Source organism: Carcharhinus amblyrhynchos, chromosome 5 (genome assembly GCF_965287045.1).
Source record: "Carcharhinus amblyrhynchos chromosome 5, sCarAmb.v2.hapA, whole genome shotgun sequence".
NCBI lineage: Eukaryota > Metazoa > Chordata > Chondrichthyes > Carcharhiniformes > Carcharhinidae > Carcharhinus > Carcharhinus amblyrhynchos.
In genome coordinates, this window is record NC_137328.1 from 101039968 (window position 1) to 101055379 (window position 15412).

General features: G+C 41.9%; 1 protein-coding gene across 1 annotated transcript in view; it reads right to left on the bottom strand.

Moving 5' to 3' along the window:
- The window catches only part of tbca (tubulin cofactor a), a 57240-nt gene extending 42573 nt beyond the window's left edge, over positions 1 to 14667 (bottom strand). The window contains exon 1 of the mRNA XM_080189333.1: positions 14519 to 14667. Coding sequence (XP_080045459.1) covers positions 14519 to 14571 — 53 coding nt within the window. The 5' untranslated portion in view covers positions 14572 to 14667. The remainder of the gene's footprint in view (positions 1 to 14518) is intronic.
- Between the last annotated feature and the right edge of the window lie 745 nt (positions 14668 to 15412).

Here is a 15412-nt window from a genome sequence, read left to right on the forward strand (position 1 = left end):
ATGGCTGATCTGTTGTGGCTCAGTTCCACATTCCCGCCCTCTCCCCATAACCCTTAATCCCCTCTCTTATCAAAAACCCATCAACCCGCTTCTTAAAAATATTTAGCGAGGTAGCCTCCACCACTTCAACGGGCAGAGAATTCCAGATATTCACCACCCTTTGACTGAAGAAGTTCTTCCTCAACTCCGTTCTAAACCGCCCCCCCTTTATCTTGAGGCTGTGCCCCCTAGTCCTACTGTCCTTTCTGAGCGGGAAGAGTCTCTCCTCTCTATCCTATCCATCCCATTCATCATCTTATACGTCTCAATGAGATCTCCCCTCATTCTTCTAAACTCTAACAAGTACAAGCCTAGTTTATTCAGCCTCTCCTCATAGCTCAACCCCCTCAACTCCGGCATCAGCCTAGTAAACCTCCTCTGCACTCCCTCCAAGGCCAAAATATCCTTGCGTAAGTACGGCGCCCAAAACTGCACACAGGACTCCAGCCACAGCCTCACCAATGCCCTATACAGCTGCAGCAAGACCTCCCTACTTTTATATTCAATCCCCCTCGCTATGAAGGCCAGCATCCCATTCGCCTTCCTGACCACCTGCTGCACCTGCAAGCTGGGTTTTTGCGACTCATGCACAAGGACCCCGAGGTCCCTCTGCACCGTCGCCTGCTGCAGTTTTTCTCCATGTAAGTAATAATCCTTCCTACCAAAGTGTACCACCTCGCACTTGCCAACATTAAATTCCATTTGCCAGTTCCTGGCCCATTCGCCCAGCCTATCTAGATCCTTCTGCAGACTCTCCACACCCTCCGCACAATTTGCCTTCCCACCAACCTTGGTGTCATCAGCAAATTTCGACACCATACACTCGGTTCCCTCCTCCAGATCATCTATATAAATGGTAAATAGCTGAGGCCCCAGCACCGAACCCTGAGGCACTCCACTAGTCACCAACTGCCAATCCGAATAGCACCCATTGACCCCCCACTCTCTGCCTCCTATTTGACAACCAGTCCTCTATCCACGCTAACACCCTACCCCCAACTCCATATCCCCTGACCTTCTGCAATAACCTGTGAGGTACCTTGTCAAACGCCTTCTGAAAATCAAGAAAGACCACATCCACCGGCTCTCCTCTATCCACCGCCCTAGACACATCCTCATAGAACTCAAGTAAATTTGTCAGACACGACTTCCCCTTAACGAAACTATGCTGCGTCTGCTCCATCAAGCAATTCCCCTCAAGATGCCTCGCTATTTCCTCCTTGATGACGGATTCTAACATTTTACCTACAACAGACGTTAAACTAACCGGCCTATAATTCGCCGCCTTTTGCCTGGCACCCTTCTTAAACAACGGCGTAACATTAGCCACTTCCCAATCTTCCGGCACTTCCCCAGAATCCAGCAACGTCTGGAAAATAACCACCAAGGCATCCACTATTACCTCCGCCATTTCTTTCAGAGCTTCATGTTTTTGTGTCCAAATCATCAATAACCTGTCCTGGTCCTCCATGCGGACATTATAATTAAGGAAGCCCACCAATGCCTCTACTTTCTCAGGAAACTAAGGAAATTTGGTATGTTTTCAACAATAATCACCAACTTCTACAGATGTACCAGAGAAAGCATTCTTTCTGGTTATATCACAGCTTGGTATGCATCCTGCTATGTCCAACACCACAAGAAACTATAAAGGGTGGTACTGTCTTCCATCTTCTTCCTTCAGGAAAATTATACAAAAGTCTGAGATCATGTACCAACCAAGAACAGCTTCTTCTCTGCTACGATCAGACGTTTGAATGGACCTACCTCATATTAAGTTGATCTTTGTCTACACCCTAGCTATGACTATACCATTACATTCTTCACTCTCTCCTTTCTTTCTCTATGTACAGTATGCTTTGTCTGTATGGTGCGCAGGAAACAATAGTTTTCACTGTATACTAATGCATGTGACAATAATAAATCAAATCAAAGTAAAATATCTAAATTTGCCAATGATGCAAAGATATTGTAATCTATGGAGTTTAATATGGGGAAGTATGACACCGTGCACTTCAGTAAGAGGAACAAAAAGGCAGGTTATCTAAATGGAGAAAGACTGCTAGTGAGTGAAGTACAGAGGGATATAGCTGTTCTAGTGCATGAATCGTAAAAAGCTAGCAGGTAGGTCCAACAAGTAATTAAGGCAGCAAACAACATTTTGCTCTTTATTGCAAAGGGATTGGAGTTTAAAAATAGGAAGTTTTGTCGCAATGGTACAGGCCTCACCTGGAATACTGTGTAGAGTTTGGTCCCTTACCTGAAAGAGGATATAGTATCATTGAAGATTGTCCAAAGGAGATTCACCAGGCTAATTCCTGGGATGAGAGGGTTGTCCTATCAAGAGAGACTAAATAGTGTAGGTCAGTATTCCTTGGAGTTTAGAATGGTATGGGGTATTTTATTCAAATGTATAAGATCCTGAGGAGGCTTGACAGGAATGGTGAGATGTTTTCAGTAGTGGGAGAGAGTCCTGAACAAGGGGACATATCTACAAAATAAAGGGCTGGTCATTAAAACTGAGGTGCATAGAAATTTCTTCTCGCAGAAGAAATCACTGGAATTCTTTGTCCCAAAGAGTAGTGGAGACTGGATCATTAGAAGTATTTAAAGTGGAGGTGGATAAATATTTGACAGATCTGAGGGGGGAAAATGCACATAAAAGGAGTTGAGGCCAGCATAGATCAGCCATGATCATGCTGAATGATGGGGGTGGCTTGAAGGGCCTAGTGGCCTAACTCTTGTCTTTATTTCTTGTATTCTGATGTGAAAGGAACTATCACTGTTGGTAAGGGAGTTTGGGACCAGGGTCATAGTCTAAAAATTACAGCCAAACTTTTCAGGAGTGAAATTTTGAAACAAACCTACAACAAAAGATGGTAAAGGTTTTGATTTCATAAACTGTAATTGATGCTAGATGAATTGTTCATTTTAAATTGGCATTTGATAGAATTTTATGATCCACAGATGCTAGAGAATATGAGGCAAATGCAATATATGGAATTAGGTCACAGATCAACCATGATTTCACAACAGCCGAACAGGTTCGAGCAGCTAAATGATCTACTCCTGATCCTCTGTTCCCATCAGCCACTCACAAATAAGATCTCCGCCTTTATTGAGGATGAGGGTATTCGCGAAGTCTGGTCAGGAGAAGACAAATCGAGGTGGTATATGGTTCTGCACATCACCTCATGCATGCCTAGTTTTGTACTGCTAGATCCGATCTTAATCTATCCCACTGAGCACATTGTAGTGCTACACAATGCATTAGAGAATATCCTTGGTGTGAAGACAGAATATAGTTTCCATAGGGACTGGAGAAAAAAATAAATCTTATTCCTTCCTGTAACACTAGAAATGGCAAAGGGTTCTTTGCTATTAATCAATACTTTCTCCCCATTGGTATATAATGAAAGGTTCTTTCATAGTCAAGGCTCAGATGTGTAATTATGGTATGCCAACAACATTTAAATATGAGTGTTAAAAGAATGTTACAGATAAACTAAAAGGATTGCACTGTGAATTGTTTTAGGCTTATTCTAATCTACTGATGTCAGTTTGGTTTAATCAACACTAAACTATCAGCCTAAATTAGCACCACACTGACAGTTTTTTTTAGCCTTCAGCGTACACTATAGATTCTCAAACCTGTGCAGATCATTTAGAACTGGTCCCAACCATTCCCAGTCAAGACATAACTAATATTGCTTCAGTCAATTTTAAAAATTAATTTATAGACAGCTCATGATTGACCAGATTTAAAATGTTGTTCTCAATTCCTTTAATTTATATGGCCGTTTGTGCATTTTGTGATCATTGCATTGACTTGTCAATCTCCACATCCAATTTTTAAAAAAATGTCACATAAATAAAGCAACAAAAAGTTCCTGCACAGATGTCAAATATGAACATAAATTTACCCCTCCTTAATACTATTAATCCAGTCAATGAAATTGCAATCTACAATCAGATACTTTTGCTATATATGAAGCATTTCACTTGAACTAGGTGGCCTACCATGGGATTTACCAAAAGGCAGAACATGACAACTTGGGTTGTCAGTACATTATTCAGCTATTTGGTGATTGCCACCACTTTTTAAAGATCAATTATAAGTTTAGCAGCATGGCTTAATACAAATTAGTGATAGAGTTATTTATGACACACATTTGGCCTATCAAGTCAATGCCAGAGTTGCTTAAGGACAAAAAAGAATGTGATGATCTTTTAACTACTTGCACGTCACTTACTTGAATTGATTTTGTCTGCCTTTATATTAATCTTCAATTCTTCCTTTAAATCTTTCCCAATCTCACTCTTTTTCATTTTCAAAGTCAGTTCTTTCTTCTGTACGTCCCCACTGTTTTTCTCCTTAATATTAAAAGGCTGCCTCCATCACAAACAATAAGTAGTCTCACAACACCAGGTTAAAGTCCAACAGGTTTAATTGCTATCATGAGCTGCTCACCTGATGAAGGAGCAGTGCTCCAAAAGCTCATGATACCAAATAATCCTGTTGGACTTTAACCTGGTGTTGCGAGTCTACTTACTGTGCCTACCCCAGTCCAATGCCGACAACTCCACATCATGTCATCAGAAACATCTCATTCCAAGTAGAGGCCAGAAACACGGTACAATCGCCATCAACATTACTAATTTTTCCTGAACCAGCACATTGTTGGCCTAGTCATGTACTTTTCTGGTAAAATTGGAAGATGTCTTTGCAAGAAAATGAAGGACAGCTGGTGTTTATTTCATTCCTGGTTTTGATTCCAATATGTCCTTTACTGAACCACTGAAAGGAAACTCTGAGTTTAAAAGACACTACATGAGAACAATAGAAGCCAGGGAAACAGAGAGTTGGATATATAGTCATTTTTAAAAAGCTTTATACTTCAAAGACATTTTAATCTCCTCTCTGATGAGAGTTCTTCCTACAGTTTCACAAATATCTTTTTAAAAACTGAAAATTTGAAAATTAAATGAAAGCTGCAACAAGTGTCATACATACTACAATGTTAACGATTTTTAAAACAGTATTAACTCTATTCAAAGATGTGCAGGTTAGGTGGATTAGCCAGGCTAAATTGCTGCTTAGCGTGCAGGGATTTGTAGGTTAGATGGATTAGCTATGGTAAATGCATGGGGTTACGGAGATGGGGCAGGGGGTGTAGGCCTGGAGAAGATGCTCTTTCAAAGAGTCAATACAGACTCAATGGGCCAAATGGTTTCCTTCTGCACTGTAGAGACTCCATGATTCAATATCATAAACAAATTCTCACAGTATGGTGTTCTCTGGGTTAACTAAAACTGCTAGTTTTTCTGCCACAATGAGTTACCATCATCTACTAATCCATATGTTAGTATGCATGTGCTTTCATTGAGACGTTAATGGAAAAAAAATTGCATGGCAGGTAGCTATGTTCAGTGAATGTTCTAGGTTATGGACAGCCAACCTTTTTGTATGGGGGCTACAATTTTTCTTACTCAGGGATGGTCAGCAAATTTTAGAAAGGTACATCATTAGATTTTTTTTTCTTTTAATAACTTACTTTCTCATCATAACATTTAACACCAATTTAGTGAGACATCTGGCATTGCAGCCACTACATCAAGGGGGTACATGATTCCTAAACGACCCAATACTGCTAAACCAATTGCCCATCACAAATGAATCACCTCTCATTTACCTATGCATGCACAACCCAGCATGGTGACTTTCTGGGGACAGATTAGATAAGATCTACTGTGCCTCAAAGCATACACTGAGAGCCTGGAATTCCCTCCTCCTGTCTCTTTTAAGATTGCATATCTCAGTATCAGGAAATATATAAATAAATTGTCACAGAAACCCAAATGGTGATAAATGTCTTAGCATAAATGTGTAGAAGCAGATATCTGTTAATAACAGTGACTTCTCCTTTATACTTCCCACAGCATTAGTCACTAGTTTTGCACCATATAGTCAGGTTTTCAAAGATATACAAAAACAGATTACACTATTCTGCCGCACTGAAATCAAAGTCAAAGGAAATTTAGACACCAATGGGTTTTCTCACACCAACATTAGTAAATCTTTACCAATACTCCTATGCAGTCAGTTGGTGAGCAATAGAGCACACACTCATTTTATGAAAATAATGTCTTACCAAATCACATATTTCCAAAAAATTCCCTTGAAGGCTCAAAGCTTAAGGCAAAGCAACAAACAGACCCAATCCACGTGAACCAGAAAAATTTTACACTCAAGTGCTAACTGGCTAGCATTAATTCAGCTGGAAGCAAATGTGGTATAATTGACCTCTTACTCCTGACTTAGTGAAATAAAAGAAGGAATCATTCTGCACTTGATCACTGTTCAATGACTGTTATTGGAAACTGCACTATAGAAGATAGGAATGGACTTGGCTGCAAGATTCTTGATGGCTGAATATTACGTGACCCCAATCCCCAGCAGCGAGCCCCTCCTTTGCATCTTCTTCCACCATTCCCCAGCAGGCAGTCTCCTCCCCACTATCCCTCCACTCCAGCAGGCAACTACCCCCATGCATCCTTTCTGCCACTCTGGCAAAGAGCCTCTCCCTCACAGCCTACCTATCTCCCCAACCTCCAATCACTCCCTGACAGGCAGCATCTCCCTCATTACCTCTTCCCCAGACACCTCCCAACAGGCAGCTTCTCTCCACCGTCTCCGACTCCAGCATAGCCTCTCCCTCACAGCCTCTCTTCTCCTCCACTACTGATTCTCTGCCTCTGTTCCAGTGTTCAGGCCTCAGGTTGAGCATTGTCATTCACTTTTTAATACTTGCTCCCCCAATCACAGACTGTTTCGCTCCCATATGCTCACTGGTGCTTACTGAAGAATCTCTTCGCAGGATCTGTCGCTTCCAGTTACCTGGATTTGGAACACTGGTCTCTGGGCCAGATCAAAGCCCTTGGCAGATTAGACTAGCTCACAAGCCATATGTTGGATATCCCTCGGTTACACAATTTAAATATTATAAACCGATTTTTCTCCTTCCAGGTACTACCTACACTGTTGTGCATCTTCAGCATTTTCTAGTGATAAAAGATGGGTCCAGAATAGATGTAAATAGCAACAGCAGAACCACTACCAGCTCTCCAATAAAATGGGAGGAGTGGTTATGATCTGAAGTAATTGAATTCTGTTCAGGCCAGGAGGTACATAGAATCATACAGCACAGAAAGAGGCCATTCGGTCCATCGAGTCTGCACTAACCACAATCCCACCTAGGCCCTATCCTCATAGCCCTACATATTTACCCACTAATCCCTCAACCTACGCATCCCAGGACACTGAGGAGCAATTTAGAGTGGCCAATCAACCTAGCCTGCACATCTTTGGACTGTGGGAGGAAGCCAGAGCACCTGGACGAAACCAACGCAGACACAGAGAGAATGTGCAAACTCCACACAGACAGTGACCTGAGCCGGGGTTCGAACCCAGGTCCCTGGAGCTGTGAAGCAGCAGTGCTAACACTGTGCTACTGTGCCGCCCCTATGAGTTCTTTTATTAGTGTCACAAATAGATTTACATTAATACTGTGAAAATCCCCTAGCTGCCACAGTTGTACATGATAAAATCAAAGATTTTAGGTATTGGGTGAGGGCACTAGGAGGATTCCCTTGCTTTTCAGAATAGTGCAATGGAACGTTTTATAACCATCAATGGGACAGTTTTGATTTTGGATCTTACCCAAAAGTTTGGCACCCCCAACCATAGCATTCCCTTAGTGCTGCAGTGAAAGATTTTGTGGTCAAGTCTGGGGTCAGCTCACATTTTCAAGATTCTCTTGGAAAAGAGTTTACCAACTCCATCCCTCAATTCTGCAAGATGCAATTTACAACACAGCAAAGCTGCAACTGCCTCTGTTTGTTACCCAAACTGAACTGCTAGCTTCTGTCAGCAAAAAGATACAGTTAAATTAAACAAAAGAACCTTCTAACTAAGGCTTCATCCTGAATCACTGTCACTATGGCAACATGGCACGCTTGGAGATAGTTCAAACAAATGTAAATGGAATTATTTTACCTGAACACAGCGCTTTGGTTCTGCAACCTATATGAGTAATTTTTACCTCTAATGGAGTTTTATGGCCCTCCCAGAATTTCTAACGTATATTTTTTGAAGATAACAATACACTTTACCAAGAGGTCCAGAAATGAGCCACCCATTGTTTAAGTTTTCTTTTCACCATTAACTCTGACAATTTAGGATGAACACAGATTATCTTTTAAGTGTAGTGAACTCTAAGCATTCTTAATTACTTTTACTTCTGGGTTACCAATTTCTCAATTATGATTTTCCATTTAACACTTTAATTAATAAAACAGAAAGTTGCACTCTAAAAAAAAAACCATGAACCAGATTTTCACAACACTGCGCAGCCAAACTTTTCAGTCTCACTTATTTCTATTTACCTGTTACACGATGCACCATGCATCTCCTTTCCTGCTGCCATCAGACTTTTGGATGGACCTACCTCGTACTAAATTGATCTTTCTCTATACACTTGAACTGTAACACTACATTCTGCATTCTCTTCTTTCCTTCCCTAAGTACAATATCCTTTATCGGTTCAGCGCGCAAGAAACAATACTTCTCATTGGATACTAATACATGACAGTAATAAATCAAATCAAAAGGCCTAATTCTGCAATGTGCTATACACGGTAAGAAGTCTCACAACACCAGGTTAAAGTCCAACAGGTTTATTTGATAGCACAAGCCACTAGCTTTCGGTGCACTGCCCCTTCAACAGGTAAGTGGGAGTTGTGTTTACAAACAGGGCATATAAAGACACAAACTCAATTTACAAAATAATGGTTGAAATGCGAGTCTTTATAGGTAATCAAATCTTAAAGGTACTAACAATGTGAGTGGAGAGAGGGTTAAGCACAGGTTAAAGAGATGCGTATTGCCTCCAGCCAGGACAATTAGTGAGATTTAGCAAGCCCAGTTAAGTTGTGGGGGTTACAGAAAGCGTGACTTGAACCCAAGATCCCGGTTGAGGCCGTCCTCATGTGTGCGGAACTTGGCTATCAGTCTCTGCTCAGCGACTGTGCTTTGTCATGTATTGTGAAGGCTGCCTTGGAGAACACTTACCCGAAGATCAGAGGCCGAATGCCCAAGACCATTGAAGTGTTCCCTAACAGGAAGAGAACACTCTTGCCTGGTGATTGTCAAGCGGTGTTCATTTTCATCCATTGTAGTTTTACCCGAAGATCAAAAGCCAAATGCCCGTGACCGCTAAAGTGTTCCCCAACAGGAAGAGAACACTCTTGCCTGGTGATGGTCGAGCAGTGTTCATTCATCTGTTGTCGTCATTCCGCACACGAGGACAGCCTCAACTGGGATCTTGGGTTCATGCCACACCATCTGTAACCCCTACAACTTGACTGGGATTGCAAAATCTCACTAACTGTCCTGGCTGAAGACAATACACCTTTGTTGTCCTGGCTGAAGACAATACACATCTCTGTAACCTGTGCTTAACCCTCTCTCCACTCACATGGTTTGTTCCTTTAAGGCTTGATTACCTGTAAAGACACACATTCCAACCATTATTCTGTAAATTGACTGTGTGTCTTTATATTCCCTGTTTGTGAACACAACTCCCTCTTACCTGATGAAGGAGCAGTGCTCTGAAAGCTTGCCGCTTGCGCTACCAAATAAACCTGTTGGACTTTAACCTAGTGTTGTGAGACTTCTTACCGTGTTTACCCCAGTCCAACACCGGCATCTCCACATCATGTGTTATACACCCAGGGCTAACAAGTGAGTTGACTAATTACCCTATTCAATATCTCACCCATTGGCCATCAGTATATCTACTTTCACACTTGAACATCAAGTGTCTGAGTGAGATTGAAAAATGCTTAGCTCAATCAATTAGGACATTGGTCATCCAGACTTACAAACTGTCTGAACAAATTTCCAGAAAATAATCATTAACTCATGCACTTTAATATTAGCCAAGCTATTCTCTTATAATAATCACAATTCTTATTCATCCTTCATTTTTTATCAGTTTTAGAATAGGTCTTCAATTATCTTTAACATTTTAAATTTACAACCATATTTTTTGGTATGAAATCAAAACCAATGAAAAGAAAAAAAGACTTGCATTTAAATAGTACTTTACAGCCAATTAAATACTTTTTGAAGTTTTTTTTAATTCATTCATGGGACATGGGTGTTGCTGGCTGGACCAGCATTTATTGCCCAGCCCTAGTTACCCATTGAGAGTCAACCACATTGCAATGGCTCTGGAATCACATGTAGGCCAGGCCAGTCAAGGACGGCAGATTTCCTTCCCTGAAGGACATGAGTGAACCAGATGGTTTTTCCGACAATTGACAATGGTTCATGGTCATCAACAGATTCTTAATTCCAGATTTATTTTTAATTGAATTCAAATTCCACCATCCGCCATAGCGGAATTCGAACCAGGGTCCCCAGATCATTAAGTGAGCTTCTGGATTAATAGTCCAGCAATAATACCACTAGGCCATCACCGAATGTAGTGTATTCACAGTTGTAATATTAAAAGTGACAATCAATATGCACACAGCAAACTGAGCAATGTGACAATGATCAGATAATGTTTCTTTTTGCAATGTTGATTTGGCCATACATCAGTGATAACTCTTCTCTTTGAAATTATGTCAAAGAGGTTTTTTTACATCCACCCACTCAGATAGATAGGACCTTGGCTTAAATGTCTCATACAAAAGACAGCACCTCCAGCAGTGCAGCAATCCCTCACTGGAGTTTAAGTATGGATTTTTATGCTCAAATCTTTGAGTACGTCTTGAATCTGAAACCTTGTGACTCAAAGGAAAAGTACTACTAACTCAGCCAGGTGTGAAAAAATGAAAAAAAAACTTAATTTCATTACAGATTGGATCTAACTCAAGAAAATAAAGCAATCATCTATCCACCAAGACATAATGCCAACTTTTATGTCCTCATTTCTCTCTGCCTACAATTATGTTTTTTAAATTATGTAAATGCCCTGAAAGAATGTACTTCCTTAAAAATATGGATCAAACCAAGATTTAATAGTTACTTAGTACATGTTATTTAATAGTTATTCGTGGGACATGGGTGCCAGTGGCTGGCCAGCATTTATTGCCCATCCATAATTGCCCGAGCGCAGTTAAGAGTCACTTTGCTGTGACTCTGGAGTCACATGCAGGACGGCAGATTTTCAAGGACAATACTGAAAAAGATGGATTTTTCTGACAATCGACAATGATTTTATGGTCATCGGTAAATTCTTAATTCAGGCTTTTTTTCACTAAATTCAAATTCCACCATCTGCCGTGGTGGGGATTCAAACCCCGGTCCCCTGAACCTTAGCTGAGTTTCTGGATTAATGGCCATTGGCCATTGCCCTCCTCCCCATTAGTCTAGAGGGTGTCAATAGCAGGAAACCTGAGGCAATGGCAGAATCAGCTGTTGTTATAAATGGAAACAGGCAATCCTAGTGTGGTGGAAAGCACACCTTAGAGTCAAACATGTCACCAAATCTGTGAACAGACTGGTTCTGCCTCTGACAGTTGACGGCGAGAAGGATAGCGTCTGTGACCAGGCATCAGATTGTGTGGCGGGACCGAACACAATGGCTTTGGTCTTCCTAATAATTCTTTGGAAGAAATTTTTCCTCTCCAAGTACTGGATTTCAGACAAGAAGTGTGACAATTTACAGACAGTGCTGGATTTGAGGGATGTACTAGTGGTGTAGAACTAAATGTTGTTAATTTAGATGTGGAAACTGATGCTACATTTTCAGATGATGCCATGAGGTAGCACATAGTTAAAATATGAGGGGACCAAGGATAGATCCTCTGGGTATAACAAAGGTAAAAGTGCAGAAGAGCAAAAAGAAGACAAGTCTCCTCTGAACTAAAAAGCATGTGTTTTTGAATTCTACTGATTTGGCAAAATTGGCCCAAGTTGGAGGCTGGCATGCTGAAACTGTATAGTTCTCAGATCCAGATTCAGTTCTGGTATAAACAAAATGAAAAGAAAGCCACAAATTAAATGTAGACTTAAAAGGAAATACACACATCTAGAGCATTGTGTTGAGTTTTAGTCTCCTTATTTGAAGAAGGATGTGGTGGCAGATTGATTCCGGGGAAGAAAGGGTTGACACGTAAGGGGAGATTAAAACAGTTTGGGCTTATATTTGCTGGAGTTTAGAAGGATGAGTAGGAATCTGATATAAAATTTTAAAAGGGGTCGATAAAGTAAATGTAGACCAAATGTTTCCTCTTATGGGGCAACCTCGAACAAGAGGTCGCAAGTACAGGTCAAGAGGCTGTAGATTTGGAACTACTTCTGGCAAAGGTGGTGAATTTGTGGAATTTGCTGCCCCATAGCGCGATGCAATCTGGATCACTGAATGGTTTCAAAAGGAATAGATATATTTCTAATAGAAAAGGGATAAGAGGGATATGGGGAACAGGTGGGGAAGTGGATTTGAGACCAGGGAGAGATCAGCTATGATTTAACTGAATGGCGGAATAGGATTGAAGGGCTGAATTTGCCTACTTCTGCTCCTAATTCCTACGTTTATTTTCAAAGGAGACAAATAAAAGGGAATATGAAAAGATTAATCCTGAGCTCTATTTCAAGATATATTGCAAATGCAAGAGGTCAAAGTTATAAACTAACAGAAGACTAGATTGAAGACTGATGCAAAGACGACTATCTATAAATAAAGCAGATATATACTTTGTGGCCTGGGGCTCGACTCCTCCCTCTGCAACTGGATCTTAGACTTCCTAACCCACAGACCAGAGTCAGTAAAGATAGACAACAACAACTTCTTCACAATCAGCCTCAACATTGGTGCTCCGCAAGATTGACTCCTCAGCCCGTTAGTATATTCCTCATAAACTTCTGACTGTACAGCCAAATTCCCCACCAATTCCATTTTCAAGTTTGCTGATGACACCACCATTGTGGGTCAGATCCCAAACAATGACAGTACAGGAAAGAGAGAGAGAATCTGATGAACTGGTGCGAAGATAATAATCTTTCCCTCAATGTCCACAAAACAAAGCAGATAGTCATCAACTTCAGGAAGCTTAGTGGAGGCCTTGTTTACATCAATGGAGACAAAGTAGAAATAATCGCAAGTTTCACATTTTTTGGTGTCCAGATCACCAACAACCTGTTCTGGTCCCTCCATGCAGATGCTATAGTTAAGAAAGCCCGTCACTGCCTCTACTTTCTCAGGAGACTAAGGAAATTTGGCATGTCTGTTATGACTCTCACCAACTTCTACAGATGCACCATAGAAAGCATTCTTTCCGGTTGTATCACAGGTTGGTATGGCTCCTGCTCTGTCCACGACCGCAAGAAACTACAAAAGGTCTTGAATGAAGTCCAGCCCATCACTTAAACCAGCCTCCCATCCATTTGACACCGTCTAGACTTCTCACTGCCTCAGAAAAGCAGCCAGCATAATCAAGGACCTCACGCACCCCAGGCGTACTCTCTTCCACCTTCTTCCATCAGGAAACAGATACAAAAGTCTGAGGTCACTTACCAACCGACTCAAAAACAGCTTCCCTGCTGCAATCAGACTTCTGAGTAGACCTACTTTGCATTAAGTTGATCTTTCTCTGCATCCTAGCTATGACTGTAACTCTACATTTTGCACTCTACTTTCTATCCCTATGTACTTTCTGTTTAGTGCACAAGCAACAATACTTTTCACTGTATGCTAATACATACCACAACAATAAATCAAATCAAAAAACATCTGTAACTACCCAGAAACAAGCACAATAAAGGGAAAAGTCCTGGAGTCACTGAACTCACAACTTGGTGTTACAATAAATGTGTCATACATTTGTTATAAGGAAAACAAATTAGCTTCGCCCAAGATTCCCACACAGCTGTACCTATGTTGGTTTCAATTTTAGAATCTAGTTATGTTTCAGATGCCTGCCCTGAGTTCTCCTTTGTGACAGGACTCTGCAGCTGAAATTGAATGATGACAATGATGGAATGCTGCTGCCCATTGCCTTGGTGCGAATACCATTGAAACCCAAACCAACGTGTTCGTGTGGTGTTTATACCGAAACTGTGTCAGTGATATATGCTCAATCCTTGGGTTTAATCCACCATCCCAAAATACCAACAGCTCCTCAAATTCCATCAAAGCCAAGTGTCGTTCTTCCATCACAAAAAACCCACTGACAAAATTTAGCCCTGAAACAAATAAACAGCGGCTGATATGAGTCAGCAACTTCTGAGCCGGATGGGGCGGAGGAACGAGGTGGGTAAGGAGGGACCTCGGTCCGGCCTCGGCCTGGGCCTGGGCCTCGACCAGCGGCAGCAGCCTAACCGCTCGGAGCGCCCGGAGATCCCGCACAGTTTAGCACTCGAGCCGGCCAAAGAGCTCAGAAGCCGCCATCCTTCTTCCTGCCCACTCACCGCTTCACCACGCCGGTTTTGATTTTGATCTGCCGGGTTCTGGGATCCGCCATGCTTGTGTTCCTGGAGGAAACGGTGCAAACTGGAGCCGGAAATCCCGCGCCTCACATTCAACGGCCGCCGGCTAGCCACCGGGAGAGGGCGGCGCGCATGCGCGAGCCCGACCCTCACCCACCTGGCTGCAGGTGCCAGCAGCAATCCACAATGGGCACAATGCTCCTCAAACAACCTCCCTCAAATGGATCAGTCACCACAAACCTCATCCCCTTTACAGTTAGAATACAACATGTGAAAGTGCTGCGTGTAAGGAGTGTCTTAATAATGGTTTAAAGGAAAGGAGTATTGAATGGATCCCAAAAGGGCAGCATGGGTGGCACAGTGGTTAGCACTGCTGCCTCACAGTGCCAGGGACCCAGGTTCGATTCCCAGCTTGGATCACTGTCTGCTCAGAGTCTGCACATTCTCCCTTATTTGCGTGGGTTTTCACTGTGTGCTCCAGATCTTTATTATCCAAGTAGGGTGGCACAGTGGTGCACTGCTGCTTCACAGTTAAGGATCTGGCTTCAATTCTGGCCTTGGGTGTTCTGTGTGGATTTTGCACTTTCTTGTAGTATAGGCATGGGTTTTCATCAGGTGCTCCAGTTTCCCCCAACAGTCCAAACAGTATTATTATCATGAAAGAGGTAGTGTTGGACAAGTTAATGGGGGCTAAAGGTAGACAAGTCTCCTGGTCCTGATGGAATGCATCCCAGGGTACTAAAGAGATAGCAGGAGAGATAACAAATGCACTAGTAGTAATTTACCAAAATTCCCTGGACTCTGGAGTGGTTCCAGCAGATTGGAAAACAGCAAATGTGATACCACTGTTGAAAAAAGGAGGTAGACAAAACGCAG